Below are 19,896 nucleotides of genomic sequence, written 5' to 3' on the forward strand. Positions count from 1 at the left end.
ACAAGGTTGTTATAGTGTGATGTTTTCAATGAATTCACTCACTCTGTTTTAACAGCGCTATGGAATCTGGTAGCGCTATACAATTGCAATGTAATGTTCTTCACCTAGCAACCTGGACAATGAGGACAGCCCTGTCCTAAATCCCTGCGTTTACAATCTATTGTTAATTAAACAGTTATTGGTAGTTGAGACTTTTGTGGTCGGCTTGCTTTGGAGTTATTTAGACACACAGAACAGATGTAGTTCTATAGGGAAAAATGTACATTGTGTGGCGTAAAAATAAATATACTAACATGATTGTCCCTTTAATATTCTCCAGCCATGTAACACACACACGCAATTCCATGTCACCACTGCTTCCTGCTCGTGGAACGCAAGCTTAAGCGTTCGCGCTTCTAACACTTCCGGTTTCAGAGGCCTCGAGGTGGTCATCGTATCGTATACCGTAATAAAAGACTGTTCGTTTCCTGGAACATACACAAACTGTATTCTGTCACCACCACTTCCTGCTTATGGAACGCAAGCTTAAGCAATCTTCCGGTTTTAGAAGCGGCTCGGCCAACAGGCGGTGACCGCACTTCCGACTATTGCTTCTCATTCCTTCCATCTATGAACGCATTACAACAAATCAGTGTGGCTGCACACAGTCAATATTCTAGTAATAAATTATATATCACTGCTTTGTACAGCGTTTAATAAGAAATTTAGCTCACTGCAATTATTCTGGCAAATATGGCGGGATGCCCTTCTACATAGTCTGCGATCTTTGCTGACGTCAGCTTCTGCGCCCAAAGCAAAACTACACTACCCATGCTGCCTCGCGCTCCTCACTCTGGGGTTATTGCCTGATGCGTGAATATTTTTGTATAGTGTAAAAGACGGGGATAATAATTGGTTGCGGGTTCTGTGTCCGTGTTATCGTTGGGCCTGATCGGTGTCTGTTGTCACGGAGGGGCGGGACGGGTCGGGTTTGAATTTCCCGCTGCGCAGCGCGGCTCAGCTCGGTGTTTGTTATTAGGGGAGGGACATATCTAACAGACAAGTCGGAGCCTCTAATAGAGTAACACAAGCACAGCGAATACACGGGACTGTTGGCATGTACACATAACGAATATATTGTTAGAACGCATACCGGTAATCGCCATTCGTATAATTACCTCACGCATGTGCACGGGAGACACATACGGCTTATGGAACAGATCAACTGAACAGAGGCTGAGCCACCGGGTTAACGGGACACAAAACGTGAGTAAGAACACAGCTGTACATGTGCTGAACGTTTACTGAAAAGAGTGGTAGATAAGTGGAATGCCATCCCAGGAGAAGTGGTAGAGGTTAATACATTGAGGGAATTTATCCATGTATGGGATAGGCATATAGCTCCTGGATCTAAAATGAGACTAAGGGTTTAGATTAAGGTGGGAGTCGGCCCAGCTTGGCCGAATTGGGTCTGATCTGCCGTCTCGTTCTATGTTACTTTGAGTAAATCCCTTGCAGTCAGAGGAGTGTCCTCCGTTTACGTGTAGCGCTTAACGTGTATCATGTATGACATAGTCGGTATTCACTCTCTTATTCCTGCGCAGGTTGTACGGCTCGTCCTGTCATCACCATGCAGACTACGGATCTGGGCTCCAAAGACACCGGGAAGATCTGGCACCGGAAGCCGAATCCATCTGCCAACGACGGGTAATCCAGATGCCAAAGCTAGGAGACGGGTGCAGGAATAGACAGCATCTGAACCCCCACTGCTGCCTCATAGTCAACAGGGGGGGACAGGGGTCAGAAACATACTTTCTAAACGGCATTGCTGAGACAGTTACCATGGAAACCATGTTTCTTCCGTAATAGCGGTTTATGAATGTGATCTAAAGCAGCGATTGGCTCGTTTTCCTATTTCCTGTTTTGTTTTATTTGTTGTTTTTTTGCCCGCAGATTATTACATTCTCTTACTTTGTGTAGTGTGTTTAGTAGGGGATTATTCACTTAACAGTGCGATGCATTCACAAATGCAGGAGGCAACTCACAGACTTCATTACGCAGGGGGAGCTCAGCCGCAATGCTTCACCTGCAAGAAGGGCCTAGCCCCCCCCCCCCATAGAATTGGGGAAAGAAGCCCTGGATAATGTATAGTGAAAACCTTCCACCTTACCTGCAACCTTCCAGTTTAGTGAATAAACGCAGGCCTCCAATGACCCATCTTATTCTCTAGTTATTAGGGTTTATTCGCGAAAGGGTGGGCTCCTTGAAGTCGCTATACATTATGAAGGTCCAGCTCCAGTGATCTGCTGCTGCAAGACGTGCTGAGCCGGCCCTGTAACCTGTAAAGTTAAATAACCGTTCCTCCTTCAGCTGAGCGCGACTCTGAGCCGTTTATTATTAATGTCCGGGAGTGATCCGAGTCTGTAACCGAGTAACCGGTCAGCGCCTGTACTGCCCGCCTAATGGAGCCGTCTGCTCCGTGAGCTAATCACCAGAGCAAAAAACCCCATAAACCACCAATAACCGTATTTATCCCGGGATGTTTTGTTGGGCCTGCGGAAGGACTGTAACCGCCTCGTACGTAAAACACAATCTTCTTCTCTGCAGGATCATCGTGAATATCGTCCACGGCGGTGCGGCCCGTCACCCCACGACCATGCGCTTCCTGCAGGTGGCTTTTGACGGTTCAGGCGACTCCTTCCTTGCCGGAGATCACCTGGGACACGTCTATTTATTTCATCTGAACAGAAACACGTAAGAGACTTTTTTTTTTTTTTCTTTCATCTTTTTTTCTTGAAAGAAATGGAAAATTAGGTTCTCCAAGTTTTCAGCCGTTTACAAAAATCAGGAGGAAAAATAACTTCAGTGCGTTCGTAACGGTAACCGCTCCGTTGCTGGCTGCCGTCCGCTGTACAGTGTTCCCAGGCATGAAGGGGTTAACGGGTGCATTCTACATCACCAATCCAAAGTCGCCAAAAAGCAGGTTTCTTCTGTAAATCGTATAACAGTTTGTAGCGCGTTGAGGATTATTAGTGAATTATTCCTCCCCCCCCGCAGGTTCGATCTCGTTCAGCGTACAGCCCAGGCCTGCACGGCTCTGGCGTTTAACCTGCACCGGAAGTCCGAGTTCCTCGTGGCCCTCGCCGATTATTCCGTTAAATGTTTTGATGCAGGTACTGCAATTATTCGGGGGGTCAGGGGGGTTATTTATAAAATATTGATATTTTCATCTTACTTAATTACTTCATAGAAATTGCTGTTTCAGATCACGAAATATTGTTAGTTTACGAAAAATGGTTATTATTAATGAGGTAAAAAAAAACCAAACATTGGAGCTAAGGAAGTATGTGCCAATAATTACCCAAAAGAAATAAAAATGAACGGGAAAAAGTACTGATATTCTCTGAAGACGCGTGCAAAATAGTCCTGGCCAATATTACACAGCCCTGGAACCATTGCATGATCGCCAGGCGCTATTATTCTTATTTGTTTTTAATATTAGGAATAAATGTGAAATCTTATTTTAGGTGAGGTCTGCACGTTGCGTCGCTCATGAAAATGTTAATAGCAAAAAAACAAATCTACACCACTGTTCAAAAGTTTGGGGTCACTCAGCTGTTTTCATGGAAAATTAAAATTGGGACATGGGAGTGATAAAGGGCCATTGGGACACAGGAGTGATGGGAGTGATAAAGGGCCATTGGGACACAGGAGTGATGGGAGTGATAAAGGGCCATTGGGACACAGGAGTGATGGGAGTGATAAAGGGCCATTGGGACACAGGAGTGATGGGAGTGATAAAGGGCCATTGGAACACAGGAGTGATGAGAGTGATAAAGGGCCATTGGAACACAGGAGTGATGGGACTGATAAAGGGCCATTGGAACACAGGAGTGATGGGAGTGATAAAGGGCCATTGGAACACAGGAGTGATGGGACTGATAAAGGGTAATCAGCCGTTTACAGCTACAATAGTCGTTAACAGCGTTAACCCCGTCTGCGCTGAATTTCTGATCCATTTTATGTTATTTTAATGGACAAAATGAGCTTTTCTTTAAAAAAAACCAAGGAAAGTTGTAAGAGACCCCAAACTTTTGAACGGTACGGTGTATGGCAGTTTTATCTGCATAACCGTTATTTAGAGTAGACGTAGTGTGAAGGTTGCGGTGCGTCTGTCTCCGGGGTTGCGGGGAATTATCTGAACGCGGTATTTGCTATTCGGTTCAGTTGCCTTTCAGCATTTTTGCTCTCCTGTTCTTTTTGATCTCAGACTCCAAGGAATTGGTGAGCTGGATGCGTGGCCACGACTCCGCCGTCACCTCCATCTCTGTGCACGGCTCGGGGAGATACGCGGTGACCACGTCCAGCGAGACCGCCCAGCTCTGGGACCTCGACACCTTCCAGAGGAAAAGAAAACTCAACGTCCGGCAGTCCGTGGGGATACAGAAGGTGTGCGGGGCGGAAAGGAGAAATATACTTAATGCTAGAACTGCTGTGTGTTAGTGAACGGTCCCGCGTGTCTGTTTGTGTTTGGCCTTATTGACACAAAACAAAGCATTAAAGGAGAGAAAAAAAACTTTGACAGTCGGGGGTTATGTATACAACAGTCACAGGCGGGGGGGGGTGTAGAATAGCAATTCTAAACAATTGTAAAATTATGCCGAAAACACAACTTGTAACAATTCTGCCTGTTGTGCCCTTAAGGCACTTTTCTTCATGAATCCCATTGTATAAAACTTTCCTAGAAGATACTCGTTAGTGATCTATATGTAAATCGTAAAGCCTTTTGTGTTTTATAATTTCAGGGTTTTTTTGTAAGAGTAATATTGTGTACAGCGCGCCTATGTACTTTTATCTCTCATTTATGTTATATAAATTATGTATCGTATAAATATTTATTGATACTAATGTCCCAAGAATGGAAGGCACGCTCTAATCCATAATATTTATTTATACCGTACATGATTATCTATTGATAGTTTGAGCATCAATTAGAATAATTATTAACAATATTCTGACTCGATAAATGGCAATAATATTATTTTTTTATTTCTACAGGTATTCTTCCTCCCTTTAAGTAACACGATACTGAGCTGCTTTAAAGACGACTCCATTTTTGCCTGGGAGAGCGACACGCTGACGTGCAAATACCAGCTTCCCAATCCTGAGGATGCTTCCAAGTTACGTTATAAAGCGTTTGCTGTAACAAGGTACTTTAGAAACATAGATTAAAAAAAAATTAATAAATCCGCCCCATCTAGTCTGATGTAAAGAACCTCAAACACTAATCAGTCATTGGTCTCATCATGCGTTGAGAATAGCTTTGTGCCTATCCCATGCGTGTTTAATGTCCCCTCCTTTATTAACCTCTACCACATCTTCTGGGAGACCATTCCACTTATCAACCACCATCTCAGTAAAGTTAAACTTCCTCCCGTTACATGTAAGCCCCTTGAAAAACGAATTCATAGGATTAATTACAGCAATGGATCAGGGCAGAGCCGCTTCGGAGAATAAACTGTACCTTTTCAGAGTGATTTGGGTGGAAGATATCTGGCCGAGGAGACTAAAACCTCAAAAGTTTTTTCAAATGTGAAAAACTTTTATGTTGATGTCCTACAATCAGACATCCAAACTGCTCTTCAACGCACCGCGTGGTACGGTGTACTGGTCCTGCGCGGCTACGCAGCGTATTAAAATCTAACAGACAAACATCGTTTTGATCCTAAACTTTGTTAATATGCTTCTGTAGATGGGGGGGGGGGTCTCCATAACTGTCCCCAATACTCTAGGTGAGATCGGACCGGAGATCTGTAACGTGTCAGAACACCCCCCTCTTCCTTCTACTAATGGCTCTCGCTATACAACCCAGCACCCTGCTTTTATAATACCTGGCTGCCCCTTCTCTGGCGCAATAAATGTAATAAGCTATTCAAAGTGAACCTGGCTAATGAATTCCATAGAGGAATTTCCAATATCTTGTTGTTAATCTCAGTCCCCTGGCTGCTCTTTAGGTCTGGGGGTGCTTAGACTCTCATGCCATTCTGTTTTAAAAGCTATATGACTGCCACATATCCCAGCGAGGTCAAAGCAGATACAGGGGCCATTGGCCATCTATTCAAGAAGGACGACCCGTTAAGGTGGCAGAAGTTTGGCAGGTGAAAAATATTGCTCCCCCCATAGTTGATCCCCATACCTCTTGGATCTTGTTGGCTCTTAGATCATCCACAATCTTGTCCACTTTGCTTTTGTTAATGGTGACAGTAAGATTCATGGCTTTATCCATTTTCCCCCATTACAAATGAATCTGTTTTTTATGCAGAGACGGGAGGATTCTAGCAGCCGGAGGAAAATCAAATAATTTGCACCTGTGGTGTCTGGAGTCGAAGCAGCTCTTCCGCGTGATACAGATGCCGGCTAAAGTCAGAAGCGTCCGACAGATGGAGTTTCTGCCTGATAACTTTGATGGCGGATCCAGCCAGGTCAGTGCCGTCTGTATGATTTGATATCTGAACTTTCATAACAGTCCTGTTAAGGGTTAAAGGATTCATCGGATGGTATAATATGGTAACAGTATAGTTACCTACAACTAAAACACAGCCCTACACCGAAACCTTGAACGCTTCATATAAGTGTGCACGTAATCAAAGGTACGCGATTAAGTATATGGTTGTGCAGCAAGAATGTTTATTCAAGTGAGTTACATTTAAGGGTTTGTTAGTTCTGTGTTTCGGATTGTATGTCAAAGGTGTTTAAACCCAAGACAGGCAAGATTAGCTATACAACATGTAAAACATCCGCTCGCTTCATGCCCATACAATGTGCCGGCTGGTGATCATGGGAGGAATGATCCCATGATTCCCTAATTCTACCCATTAAACAATGCGTTGCCGTCATGTGATGGTAGATTAACGGCTGTCGCCGCTCACACGTCTTGTATGAAGTGTATGTAACTTGCAACAATCAGCGCTGTGAATCCACAATAGACGTATATCCAGAGAAACGAGTAAGAAGATTATGTTAACGGTGTACTGGCACAACCTGTGTTTATTTTTCATGTACCTGAGCTTAGCCCCTTAAACACAAATGTTTTGGGCCACGATGTCCATTTCTCAATATGCAAAGCCCCGGTAAGAGCGGATGAGTTGGCCCTGCATAGTGCATAGTTGATTGCACGACATTACGTTTCTCACCCCCTGCGGCTCACCTACTGCTTCTTTGCTTTGTTTGAAAATGGTACGTTTCTCGTTCAGGTGCTGGGTGTGCTCTGCCAAGATGGCATCATGCGGTTTATCAACATCCAGACGTGCAAGCTTGCGTTTGACATCGGTAGCATTGACGAAGGCATTTTCACGGCAGCTGTAAGCCCCAACGGACGCTACATCGCCGGCATTATGGAGAACGGTAGCGTGAACCTATACAGCGTCCAAGCTCTGACCAGCGAGGTGAATAAGGTAACGTTCTATTGAAAGCGACAACGTTTGGTATTCTGGGAGCTAATGCACCTTGTATTTAAGCTCTGCATTTTCGGAGAGCATATCTGTTATTTTTTCCCTACTTATTTGGTTGTTTTGCTGTTTCATTTGCAGCCGCCGCCGCCACTTGTTAAAATGGCAGATTTTTCCAAAGACAAAGATTCTACCATCAACAAAACGGGCGTAAGCGAGAAGGTCAGGGTGTCCTCCGGCAGGACCGGCAGACCGTTGAAGTCTAAGGACGAAATAGTGAAGACCAGAATTCTGAAGCCACAAGGGAATACTACTTGTGAAAACAAAGAGGTATGGATGAGCTTCGAAGGAACTCACCGGCTTCATGTGACATTGAATATACTTTGGGATTGGTAAAGCCATCACTTTCCTTCGCACTTGTAGGCAAAATATATTTTCAATAATCAATACCTTGGCGTTAAAAGTCAGTAACTAAAATCAGAAGAATCTATTTGCTTTGGTTGTCAAACTTAGATGCATGTAATGTGTTTTGGGCCTGGCTTCCCTGAAGCCGTTTAAAAGTGTATCTGTCTCCCAAAAGTAGCATTTATTAATAAGTAGCACATTTACATCTGGTTGTATTTTATTTCTGTACTTATCAAATAAAATGTTTTTCGGGAGCAGTTTCATATAATCTCATGCATGCGTGAATTTTATGTTCTATATTTGCAAACCATAACTCTCTTTTTTCTTCTTTTCAGAATGAATTACCCGGTGGGCTTCACAAACCCCGTCTCCAGGCAATCCTGAAGGGCTTTGGGGAGTATCCTACAAAATATAGGTAACCAAGACATCGATGTTCCAGCATTGGATAAATTACCACGTGCTTACTTTTTATATTTTTTTACATTTATTTTTATTGACCACATATCTTGTTCACCTCTGTTTTAACGCAGGATGTTTATTTGGAGGTCTTTGCTGCAGCTTCCGGAGAATCACGCAGCCTTCAGCAGTTTAGTAGACAAGGGAATCCATTCCCAATACCTGCGCCTTCATCAGGATTATCCTATAAAAAGTAGGAAGCTATTGAGAGTCTTGCAGAGGTACGTGCCGTCCTTGATGCTGTTCTTCCATTATTATCAGTTTATTCCAAATGTAATAATGTAGGTAGAAATAGGCAGACCGATACATCTTTACAAGCAGTCAGTAGCCAAGTATTGTTCTTAGGCTGTGTGGCAACAAAAAAACCCCAAAACTTTTTATTAGATCTTCTTGGATGGAAAATGATCTCCTTTAATACTTTACTATTTGAACTTACCTTTTACATTGGGTTTAAGTTATAACACACAAGAATCCTACAACACCTTCCACAAATAGCATAATACCACAAATCTTATGGTGGATACAAGGATCTCATCCTACAAAACAGGGAAACTCCCACAAACTTGTATACCTTGCACGAAAAGAGTTCTACACAAGCCCTTATAAAAATATATATTGTACAACAAAATATAAAAAATCAAAACATATATATAGTATATCATAATATAGACAACAGAGGTTTCTACGAGACTAATCAGAGCATATGGACGAACTATGGTTATATATACATCTCAGGTGCATGTAAACAGAAAGTAAATCACAAAGTGCTGAGACATCCAATTATTAATTGCCTATTACTCACTATGGAGTGCACTTATAAGGACTAATAATTACAATAAATATATAAATAGTCCAGATAATCAAGAGACATCTTACAAAAATCATCTTGAAAGTGCTGTAGTGCTTACCCATGTTAACCTCCACTTGTGGAGGTTAACATGGGTAAGCACTACAGCACTTTCAAGATGATTTTTGTAATTATTAGTCCTTATAAGTGCACTCCATAGTGAGTAATAGGCAATTAATAATTGGATGTCTCAGCACTTTGTGATTTACTTTCTGTTTACATGCACCTGAGACACTTCATGTATATATAACCATAGTTCGTCCAAATGCTCTGATTAGTTTCGTAGAAACCTCTGTTGTCTATATTATGAAATACTATATATGTTTTGATTTTTTTTTATATTTTGTTGTACAATAAAATATATTTTTATAAGGGCTTGTGTAGAACTCTTTTTGTGCAAGGTATACAAAATTGGGTTTAAGTTGCATTTTGGACAATATCCTAAGCTTGTTTATGTCTTGTATTCAGAAAGCTCCTAAATACCTGCATTAAAAATTTTTTTTTATATTTTTGAGTCTTTCAAAAAATCTTAAATTGTATCAGATACTGTTCTGAAAGACGGTAATTCTTAGGATATCTCCTTTTAAAAGTCCGGTTCCCAAACCATACAGGTACCGCCTGTCTATGATTTACGTTGCTTACATTGATACTATAATTCTATAGATTAATCTTTCTTTTTTTGCACCAGGACGCTTTCTGCTCTCGCACATTGGTCGGTGATATTTGGAGAAACGAAATACCTTCCGCTGCTTGCGTTCCCGTTCGTGAAGTTATTTCAGAACAATCAGCTTATTTGCTTTGAAGTTGTTGCGACGGTTATATGTAAGTGATATTTGTTTGGCCATTAACATTAAATCTTCTTGGCTTTCTCTGACACCTAATGTGTTAACAATGGGGTACAGTGTCTCAAACATCTAAATATTTCCAAAACAAGAACACTGAATCTCCTTTAAAGTTATATTTTGGACGTGGGATAACTGCTTCAAATTCCTTAATTTTAACCTGTCCGTGTCCAGTAATTTATTTCAGTAGTTACGTGATCGTGGACGTATGTTGTGTGATTATGGTTCATTGAGGTCGTTCTTATTGTACGTCTAGCCAATTGGTGTCAGCATTGGTTTGAGTATTTTCCGAATCCTCCGATCAACATTCTGAGCATGATCGAGAACGTCCTCGTCCACCACGACAAGGAGCTGCTGCAGCATTTTGTGAATTACGGCGTCACTTCCCAGGTAACCCTCGCGTTCTGAGATCGGAGATACCCAGACTTATACCGGTGATCGGATTTACCCATATAGGCCGAATAACTGTTCTAGAGCCTTGACATACAACTATATGTTATAATGTGTTATATGTATGTATGTGTATATATAAACATATATGTTTGACATAAAATTATGCATATACCTAGGGAACCCCAGGAGCCTTTATTTTTTTCTAACCAGATTTAAGTTCTCTGTGGATGTATTTATTTGAACTCCCAAAAATCAGGTTGACTCCTAAAAACCATAAATATCCCCCAAATCACGCAGACACCTACGGTAAAGCATAAACTGGGATTTCTGTGCATGAGTCTGTCTGAATAATAAAGCTCGGTTTCTATACCCGCAGAGACACATGTAATACTTGCCTTGATATGAAGCTGCCCCTGTATGCATGTTATGGATTTATATACATTAATGTTATTCATTAGACAATCCAAATCCATTTTGTTGGCCCTGCAGGGGCCGTGTTTCCATGTAGATCATGTAACTACTTTTCTTTCTATGAATATTAAAACTTAAATATATTTGGTGCAGTAAACCACAGAAAAAGTCAGGCTTTAGATGAGTGTTCATGGTTGTTAATATCTGATAACGTCTATAGAAACAATTTGTTCTCCTCCTTTTGTCTGGTGTTGGATTGATTTATGTTCACGTATGATTTCTGTAGATCTATGCGTGGCCTCTGCTGGAAACTTTGTTCTCTGAGGTTCTAACAAGAGAGGAATGGCTGAAGTTCTTCGATAACGTGTTTTCCAATCACCCGTCCTTCCTTCTGATGGCTGTCGTGGCTTATAACGTCTCGGCCCGGGCTCCATTATTGAACTGCAACCAAAAGGAAGACTTTGAGGTACAAACTCTGTACATTAGCTGCATTCAAATAATAAAAAAAAAATCACTCTAAAAAGTGAGCGTGTACTCAAAAAAAAAAAAAAAGAATAATAATTTAAAAAAAAAATATATATATCTATGTTGCAATTTTAAGTATTAAAAAATAGCTTGTAACACGAATCACTAAATTTAAAATATTTAGATTTTTTTTTTCTACCAAACCTCCCCCAGGCTTAGTATTGCCAATGTATTTTATTTTAATCGTGGCTTGTTGTACAACTTGACAGCATTAATTGTATATTGCTAAGCCACTTAAGCTAGAGCGCAATGGGAAAGCATCGCCATTTCATTCAAACAAAGGCTGTGTCAAGGAGGCCGAACCAAATAGATTACAAGAGAAAATGAGCACAATAACTACGGCCTTGATCAGAAACCTACTATATTTACCCTGTTCGTCTTCATATATCATGCTCTTGTCTTGGTTTGTTCAGTACTTTTTTCACCATCGGAACAATCTGGATATTAACGCTGTGATCAGGGAAGCCTATCATCTCATGGATGCCACCCCAGCAGATATACATCCTCGACGTTCGCTGAGTGACATCGTCCCGCTAACGAAAGGCCAATACCCCATCTTCAACAAGTACCCCAAATTTATCGTGGATTATCAGAGTCAGGAACGGGAAAGGATCAGGCAGGAAGAGATGGAATATCTGCGCGAGAGGTGCGTGTAGCATTTTCTCTGTTAAATACCGTATTTGCTCGATTATAAGACGACCCCCCAAATCTGAATATTAATTTAGGAAAAAAGAAAAAGCCTGAATATAAGACGACCCTAAAGGAAAAAAGTTTTACCAGTAAATGTTAATTCATATAAACTATTTTTTTAATAAAAGCTATGATTGAGAAAAATATTTTGGTTTTATTTCCTTCTATTTTCCAACCTGCGCCCCCCCCCAGTTATGCACATCTGCCCAGAAATGCCTTATACCCCCTATATGCTACTTTGCCCCATGATATGCCTTTTAACCCTCTAAATGCCACTGTGACCCATGATATGCCTTTTAACCCCCTATGTGCGACTATGCCTCCAGAAATGCCTTATACCCCTATATGCCGCTTTGGCATTTAGAGGGTTAAAAGGCATATCATGGGGTAGAGTGGCATATAGGGAGGTTTAAGGCATTTCAGGAGGCAGAGTGGCATTAAGGGGGTTAAAAGGCATTTCACAGAGCACTCTGCCTCCAGAAATGCCTTATGCCCCCATTTAACACTCCCCCTCCCCCCCCCCCCAACTTACCGGAGCTTCTGACTCCCCTGTCACGTAGCCGGGGCAGCGTGAAGAGCTCTACGCGATTCGTGTACACAACTTCCGCTGCAGCCGGGAGGAGGTGCGCCTAGCGGCGGGGGTTGTGGGGCGGGGGGGTGATAGGAGGATCCAGGTCCCCTGCAGCTCTGCGGGGGATCTGGATCTTAGTCGTCTCATAGTCCTATAGACCTATCTGAGGTCTGATTATAAGATGACACCGATTATAAGACGAGGGGTATTTTTCAGAGCATTTGCCCTGAAAAAAACCTTGTCTTATAATCGAGCAAATACGGTATAACATTTCATGTTTGCATGTGAATAATCTGAAGGCAAAGCACTGTCTGCAAGGAACGTATCTTGCGGGACATGCGGAACAATTCTTCCTTATATTTTGCGTAGCTATCGTGGTGTGCTTTCCTTATTCCGAATTATCCGTTCCCTGCAGGCAGTTGGCCCACGAAGTAGAAGTAGAAGCCATAAAGCGGAAAGTAGAGGATGAAGCCTGGTACCAGCAACAAGAACTCCTCCGTGGGGCAGAAGAACAGAGGAGGAAGCTTCTAACTGAGGAGGAACAAAAGCTGCTACATCAGCGTCAAAGGTATTATTCGCAGGACTTCTGAGAGTGTCCCTTGCCAGTAAATTGCTGCACCCAATCCATTCTCATTGGCACTTTTGTGCTCTTTCCGTGTTCTTTTCTTGTTAGGCTGGCAGCCGTGAAACGTGAGCTTAGGATGAAGGAACTTCAGCTACTGGATGCAGCGAGAAGGCGATTCCTAAAATATCAGCAGGACCAGCGCAAGATGGAGCTGAAGCGGCTGGACGATGAGATAGAAAGAAAGGTATTGTGTAGAGCCAGGGCCATCGTACCTGTAGCCATACATATGTTTATAATGTCGTCCAGTCATTGGCGTACAGGTAGCCTAGCTGTGTTTTTGATATCTAGCATGTTTCTCTTGTGTGACGTAAACCATGGCTTTCACAAGTATAACATTTTAATAATGTGTGAAAATGCGGTACGAGGTTAGTTATGTTTCCTAAATTATAAACTACTAAGATAGTTGGAAATGTTTCCATAATAGTTCATGCCAAACAGATCTTGTAATTCTCTAGAAGGAAAATAAAAATAAATAATAAAAAAATAAAATATATATATATCTATATGTAATCTCATTTATACTCACAAACACCTAATAGCCTTGTCATTTTCAGTCAAACTGCATTGTAACTTGACTTTTTCCTATATGCCCTGCACTGAGTGACCAGGAACATGTACTAATAATAAGCCTCTGGTGTGTGGGGAGGCGAGGGGCTGCAGGATACTGTTGGTGTGTAGTGGCGGAGTGAGGGGGTTGCAGGATAATGTTGATTGCGGGAGAATCAGAAATGTATAGAGTGAATCGTGTATAGATATGTATACCCAAGGTGTGTCATACTACTTGTAATGTTAGAATAATTCTACGTATTGCGTATACATGATCAAGCATTTATTCGCTGTAACTCTCCCCAACAGATGTGTACCCGCGAACGAGAGAGCGCTGCAGTGGTCCAGGACATAGAGGTGCGACACATGGAGCTGGAAGCACAGAGACGTTTCTTTGAACAGGTAACGCTGCTTTACACGAAGTGTGTTCTGATTTTCAATACTATTGAACTTAAATATTTTCGGAATGAATCCTCTTCGTCGCCGTCGTCCGCGTGAAAGGTTTTTTTAACATACTGAATGTTACGGAGATCAGTAGGGGCTGGATGTAGCTTCTTCTGAGTGTGATCAGTTTTGATGTGTTTTCAGACTGCTATTCATACGATATGTCTGCAAATTATTTCCTTACGCAGAAACTGGCTAAAGAGCACGAGGTAGCGACTCAAGAAGTCAAGGGGGAGCTGGATGCCAACCGCAGAAAAGCCGACCTTGAAGAGCAGATGTTTTGGAGACTCATGGAGACTGAAGCAGACCTCAAGGATCACAGGGTAAGCCGTCAGACTTACTTCTGCCCTATAATTAAAAATGAGCTTTCCAAGATTCTACTTGTTAGTTAGTGTTCCTGAAGTTTATTTGAGATCTTATTCCATCTGGTAATATCTTTGCTGCCTCTAATGTACATGATTGATGATTGTTAGTGATTCTGCTGATCAGTATATGTATGCTGCCCTTTCATCCCCTCCTCTCGTTTGGTAATTCCACCTAGCTATGGGTTTTAAAAACAAATCTTCATATTCTGAGCCCGAAAGGGTCAGGGAATAGTGGAGTTGAGTGTTGAGCTCTAGGCGCTCTTCGTGCACTTATTTGCTCCTCACAATCAATAGTGCGATGCTGTCAGTGCGCCCAGGAACGCTCTGGGGGCTCGAAAAAAAAGCTACCTCCGCCTTAAGGCCAGAAGTCCAAGTTCACCCCTCAGCCCTTAGGGTGCTACACTTGATGTTGGCCAAATGGTTGGACGCCCTAACCCTTTTGGCCGGGGAGGGCAGGAAGACGGGGTATATCCCTACGGCGAGTGCCTTGTCGGAACATTTTCGGAGGTTCTAGCTTCTGCTGCGGCTCTTAATTGAGTACACGGGGCGCTCTCACAGTGAGGGGGGGGGGGGGGAGACAATATTTCAAGAATATTTTTGAATGTATACCTAGATAAGAAAACAAAAAATGTTGTTTGCCTTACTTTTGGGTTTTTTTTCTTTAAAAAGTTACTGGAAGAAAGCATGGCAAAGGCCGATCGTCTGTGTTTGGAAACCGATTGGAAAATCGAAGCCCTGAATAAGCATAAACTTGATGATGTGGCCCGAGGAAGGCGTTATGAAGAAGTCGCCAAGTTAGCGGAAGGCGTCAAAGAAAAAGAGAAGGAGCTGCTCGATGTGATTCAAGACATGGAGACAAGAAAGGTGGGTGGGAAGACACGTAGACCCCGCTTATGGGGAAAACCCAAACCCTGTATAACTCCTCCTTGGGGGCCAGGTACTCTGTATAACAAATGCAGTTAACATCCCTCCAGCATATAGTGATGTATTAGCGCGCAATGCTTCATTTCTTGTGGTAGTACTTGTGTAAAGTGAAGCATTCGTTCTCCGTTTTGTTAGTGGGCAGACGTTGCAAATAAAAGAGCGGAACTGGAAAGCGAGCAGCTGGCGACATCCGTGTTGGACGCCCAGAGAAAATGTTTATTACAGAGCGGGATGGTGCAGGAGGTGCGGCCCGAGGATGTTTTACTCGATGACGGAAGCGAGTATTTCGGTTAGTAGCATTTTGTTTTCCAAATTGTGTCTTATTATAGGATATATCACATTATACATATCGGGGCTTGACTAGAAACCACTTTGTGGCGCTCAGGGTTTTGCAGGGCTATCCTCATGAATCCGGTGTGGCGGGTCCCATGAGGCGGTCAGGAGGGTCACATGATGTACACCATGTAACCCCGCTGGGTGCCTCGTGTCGCTCGCTTTACCTCACGCTCGTAGGAAAGCATAGTGTGCCAGATTCACAAAGGCAGTAGATGGCGTGGCAGGTGTGGAGGGGAGTAGTGTGTATGTATACTGTAGTCTCTGTGCTATATTCATAGTGCTAGAATCAGTGTGTGTGTGTGCGTGCAAATGTATAGTGCCAGGGTCAGTATGCCCAGATTTAGTTGTGTTAGTGTGTCATTTTATATATGTATAGTGTTAGCCAGTGTTTGCATGTGTATAAGAGTGTGGTGCTAGCGTGTATGGTGTTGTTTATGTTACAGTATGGCATTAGCATGAGTGATGAATGTGTATGTCAGCATTATAGTGTTAGCGTGTGTATTAGTGTATGGTGTTGGCATTGAATGTTAGCGTGTGTGTGTTACTGTAGTGTGTTGGTGAGCATAAGATGTTAGCATGTGTCTGTTGTCATATGGTGTGTAAATGTATGTTAGTGTATGGCAAGGCTCAACAAACCCTGGGGGGCCAGATTGGGTAATGTATGAAAGTAAAAACATGATTGGGGAAGAAAAAAAAGCTGTCTCCTAGATCCAAACCAAATTTGTCGACCCCTGGGATATATAGGCATAAATTACTTTGTGTAAGCCAAATGAAAAAGGAACTACTAGTATTATCCTGGTAGTGACAAGGTGTGTATATATATATAATATATATATATGTGTGTGTGTGTATGTATGTATGTATGTGTATATATATATGTGTATATATATATATATATATATATATATATATATTATATAGCATGAAATGAAAAAACTTTGGAGCAGTTCAAAGAAAAAAAGTTTCAAAGAAAAATTAAATATTTTATTTTCAGAACACAAAGGGATTTATCCAATACTAGGATTTTTCAGGTCACTTTAATCTCAACCAGCTAAGACCTTCGTACAGGAGAAGCTCCCCAGGGTTTGCTCTCTTCATAGTGCATAGAGAAGTCCGGATCTAAAATGTCCATCTGCCAGGCATACCCCTGACTGATTAATACTCAAAACAAGTCTTATGGATTGTGATCAGGAACAGCAATTTCTGATTATGATTTTAGGGGTAAAATGTATTTGTTCAGTTCATGTATCTTGTGTTAAACATTCTATTCATTCAGTACTTTCAAAGTATTAGAACACTTGGTGTTGAAACAGAAGAAAACTTTATCCCAACCTAGAGTCACATCTGGGCTGCCATTCGCTGTTGGCAATTAAAACTATTGGCTGTTTAAAACTTTTTTATTTATTTATTTGATGCAGAAAGTATCAGCGATCTGAAAGTTGACTCCTCGGACAGAAATCAAGGGCAACGTGGTCCAAAACCGGCAAATGTCTGCTTAAATGATGTCTCTTCCACCAGCTCCTCTGCTCATTGTAAGATTTTTTGTTTTTCTAATACTGTTCCTGATCACCAGTTCTTACGTCATTATGAGTGAGTGAAATAAATGGCAAATAACACGGCGGGTTCGGTGCAAGATTAATACTCCTAAATAATAAAGGTTATGTGTAAAAGAAACACGGGCACAATACGTATACATTACCAGCCTTTACACAAATGTACTGCCAAGTGTACCTGATGACTTGTAATAATATAATACTGCTGTTATTATTACTCCTAGCCTTTACTTTAAAGTTCTAATATCTGGCACTAGGGCCCAAACTGCCCTGTAATCTGCATTTGTTGTTGCAGGTGATTTTATGAAGCTTTGTTTCTCTGTGAGTGTGAAGTCCTGCTGGTTATGCATTTATTTCTACATTTAAAAAAACATTTTTAATTCTTTTTTACTGACTTAATGTCTTTTTTTGAATTTTTGTGTCTAGTCTCCTTGGATCGGGGCCGCACTGACCTGGAATGCCAAGAACGTGTCCTAATGAGCGAAGTACGAGATCTGAGGCAAAAACTGGCTTCTCAGGCTCGGAAAAAATATCACACACCGCATTTCTTTGATACAAACTGGACATAAAGACATAAATTACATTCCTATACTAGTTCCATAAGTGATTTTATTCTATTTATTACGGTTATTTTCTGCGTGATTGCTGAGTTTTGTACAGTTGGTTCAAAAAGCTTGAATCTATTAAAATAAACGTCTCCTTGTCTATATTGTGCTGCCTAGTCCTTGTGACATGCAATGTTTCTTATTGAAGCTGCGGCATCATACAGGCTTCTTCATTCCATGAGTGGATAATTGCAATGGCTTTCCAGCCGAAGTGGTAGAGGTTAGTATATGCATGATTTAAACGTGTAAAGGATACAAATAAGACTATACCGAATAGAAGACAAGACTGGGGGGCCGACTAAAGTTTGAGGTTAAGAAATATGTAGAAGTTACGCTAAATGATCCTTTAATAGGACCCAGTAGGTCTTGTAAAGCAAGATTTTTGGGAGAATTAGCTTTCACAGTGCAGTATTCCAGTAATTCCAGTAAAAGACTTCTCGTTCTTCTGTAAACCCATCCCTTTAGTGAAACTGTCACTAAAAATAAACCTGGCATTAATAGAACTTAAGCTCTGCCTCGTGTTAATGCATCAGTCACAGTATGGTAGAAAAGGAGTGCCGAGTGAATAAACCTGATACCCGATTCAATCTTCTATGTGCCGGAGGTCCTGCCAAACACCCTGATGTGTAATTTACGTTAGATCCGTCTTTTATGTAGAAATGTGAATGTTCTGTTGGGTATAACTGAAGAGCGCTCCTCCAATAAAGGCAAAACTGCACAATTCCAGTGAGTTTTGACTTACAGAAAGAATGGAGAAAAGGAAGGAAGAAGGGGGGTTGGATATGTCTACTGAATGAGTACAGCATGAAACGAATTTTGATTGTGATGGTGGACCCCTAACGGAGGCGTTAAATCACTATTGCCTCCACTCGCACTTTTTGATATATTTTAGTATTAAGAAGCTTGCTTTGCTTTGGGTATTAACCTGAAAGATCCAATGTGAGTACGGGTGGCTACGACCTCAACGGACTATAAGGAGAAGACTGCGGAACCCGAAACTGGGACAGAAAGCGGAAAGGGTAGACATGGAACTTGACGGCAGATTTGAATTATTCGGCACATCTGATCATGCAATGACACAAACAGCCACTAGATGGCGATACTGTCTGTTGAACGCAATGAAAATTCCAATCTGAAGTTTAGCACATATAACATTTTGAGTTTGTTCGAGTCTCTGGGTACTTTGCCCCCCAAAATAAAGTTTGTTTTTCCTGTTATCGTTTATCACGTGCTTTATTTTTATTTTATTTTGGAGGGGTATTATGGCCTGTGTTGAGCTCTTTTCTGCTTGGAATTTCCCTTGCAGAAGCCCAAGAACCTACATTGTGTCTTTAACCCGTGGCAGAGGCACCTGGGCATCTTAAAGCAAAGTCATGTTTGCTTGGTTGGGCTTCTCCAACCCCACCGGTCAACTCTGGTACTGTGATACGATAGATATTGTTACATTACGTGATTAAGTCAGATGCAGCCTTTAAATGAATTAAACAGCTGCTGTCCTGCCTGAAGAGTCATTCGTTTCTACTGTATTACATTAAGTAAAGGAATCCTAAAGAAATAAATAAGCTCCCATTAAAAACAATACGAGTACTTTCAATACCATGCGTATGAAGGTCTGAATGGACCCCACCAGTAGCATTTGCCGACTCGGCGCTGGAGCTTGGGCAAGCACATCTCTAGCACATCATGTAGCTGTGGGGTTGGGGAATTCATATGGGAGATTCTGCAGAATCCCCCCATAAAGTTGCAAAATGGACACCAAAAAATATTAAAGGGTCCGCGCAGCTATTGTATGCATTAAAGTGCATATGATGACTGATGTGTCCCTTTAAGTGCTTCGACAGGCAGCCTATTCCCGTAATACAAAAATCCACCTTGTAACATATATATTTTATTGATGCGTGTGATAGTTTTGGTAATTAGAAGTATACCAT

General features: G+C 41.8%; 1 protein-coding gene across 1 annotated transcript; it reads left to right on the forward strand.

The window, feature by feature from the left end:
* Positions 1–1,609: 1,609 nt before the first annotated feature.
* LOC149305661 (TBC1 domain family member 31-like) lies at positions 1,610–17,929 on the forward strand. The gene is made up of 22 exons (XM_089477330.1): positions 1,610–1,686; positions 2,587–2,733; positions 3,037–3,152; positions 4,250–4,428; positions 5,038–5,189; positions 6,302–6,461; positions 7,233–7,433; positions 7,569–7,757; positions 8,168–8,247; positions 8,363–8,509; positions 9,824–9,957; positions 10,234–10,367; positions 11,068–11,247; positions 11,720–11,952; positions 12,983–13,135; positions 13,241–13,376; positions 14,048–14,140; positions 14,371–14,505; positions 15,217–15,411; positions 15,607–15,760; positions 17,226–17,339; positions 17,787–17,929. The coding sequence occupies exons 1-22, from the start codon at positions 1,610–1,612 to the stop codon at positions 17,927–17,929; spliced, it is 3,252 nt and encodes a 1,083-aa protein (XP_089333456.1).
* The last annotated feature ends 1,967 nt before the right edge of the window (positions 17,930–19,896 follow it).

The sequence above is a fragment of the Sceloporus occidentalis genome, unplaced genomic scaffold (genome assembly GCF_023333645.1).
Source record: "Sceloporus occidentalis isolate IW3139 unplaced genomic scaffold, rSceOcc1.0.p SCAF_11, whole genome shotgun sequence".
NCBI lineage: Eukaryota > Metazoa > Chordata > Lepidosauria > Squamata > Phrynosomatidae > Sceloporus > Sceloporus occidentalis.

What these genes read in the sequence shown, in the direction of transcription:
- LOC149305661 (XM_089477330.1), top strand. Translation starts at nt 1,610, where the DNA reads ATGCAGACTACGGATCTGGGCTCCAAAGACACCGGGAAGATCTGGCAC. An exon ending in AATCCATCTGCCAACGACGG is followed by an intron (nt 1,687 to 2,586) that starts GTAATCCAGATG and finishes TCTTCTCTGCAG; the next exon opens with GATCATCGTGAATATCGTCC. An exon ending in AGTTGTTGCGACGGTTATAT is followed by an intron (nt 9,958 to 10,233) that starts GTAAGTGATATT and finishes TTGTACGTCTAG; the next exon opens with CCAATTGGTGTCAGCATTGG.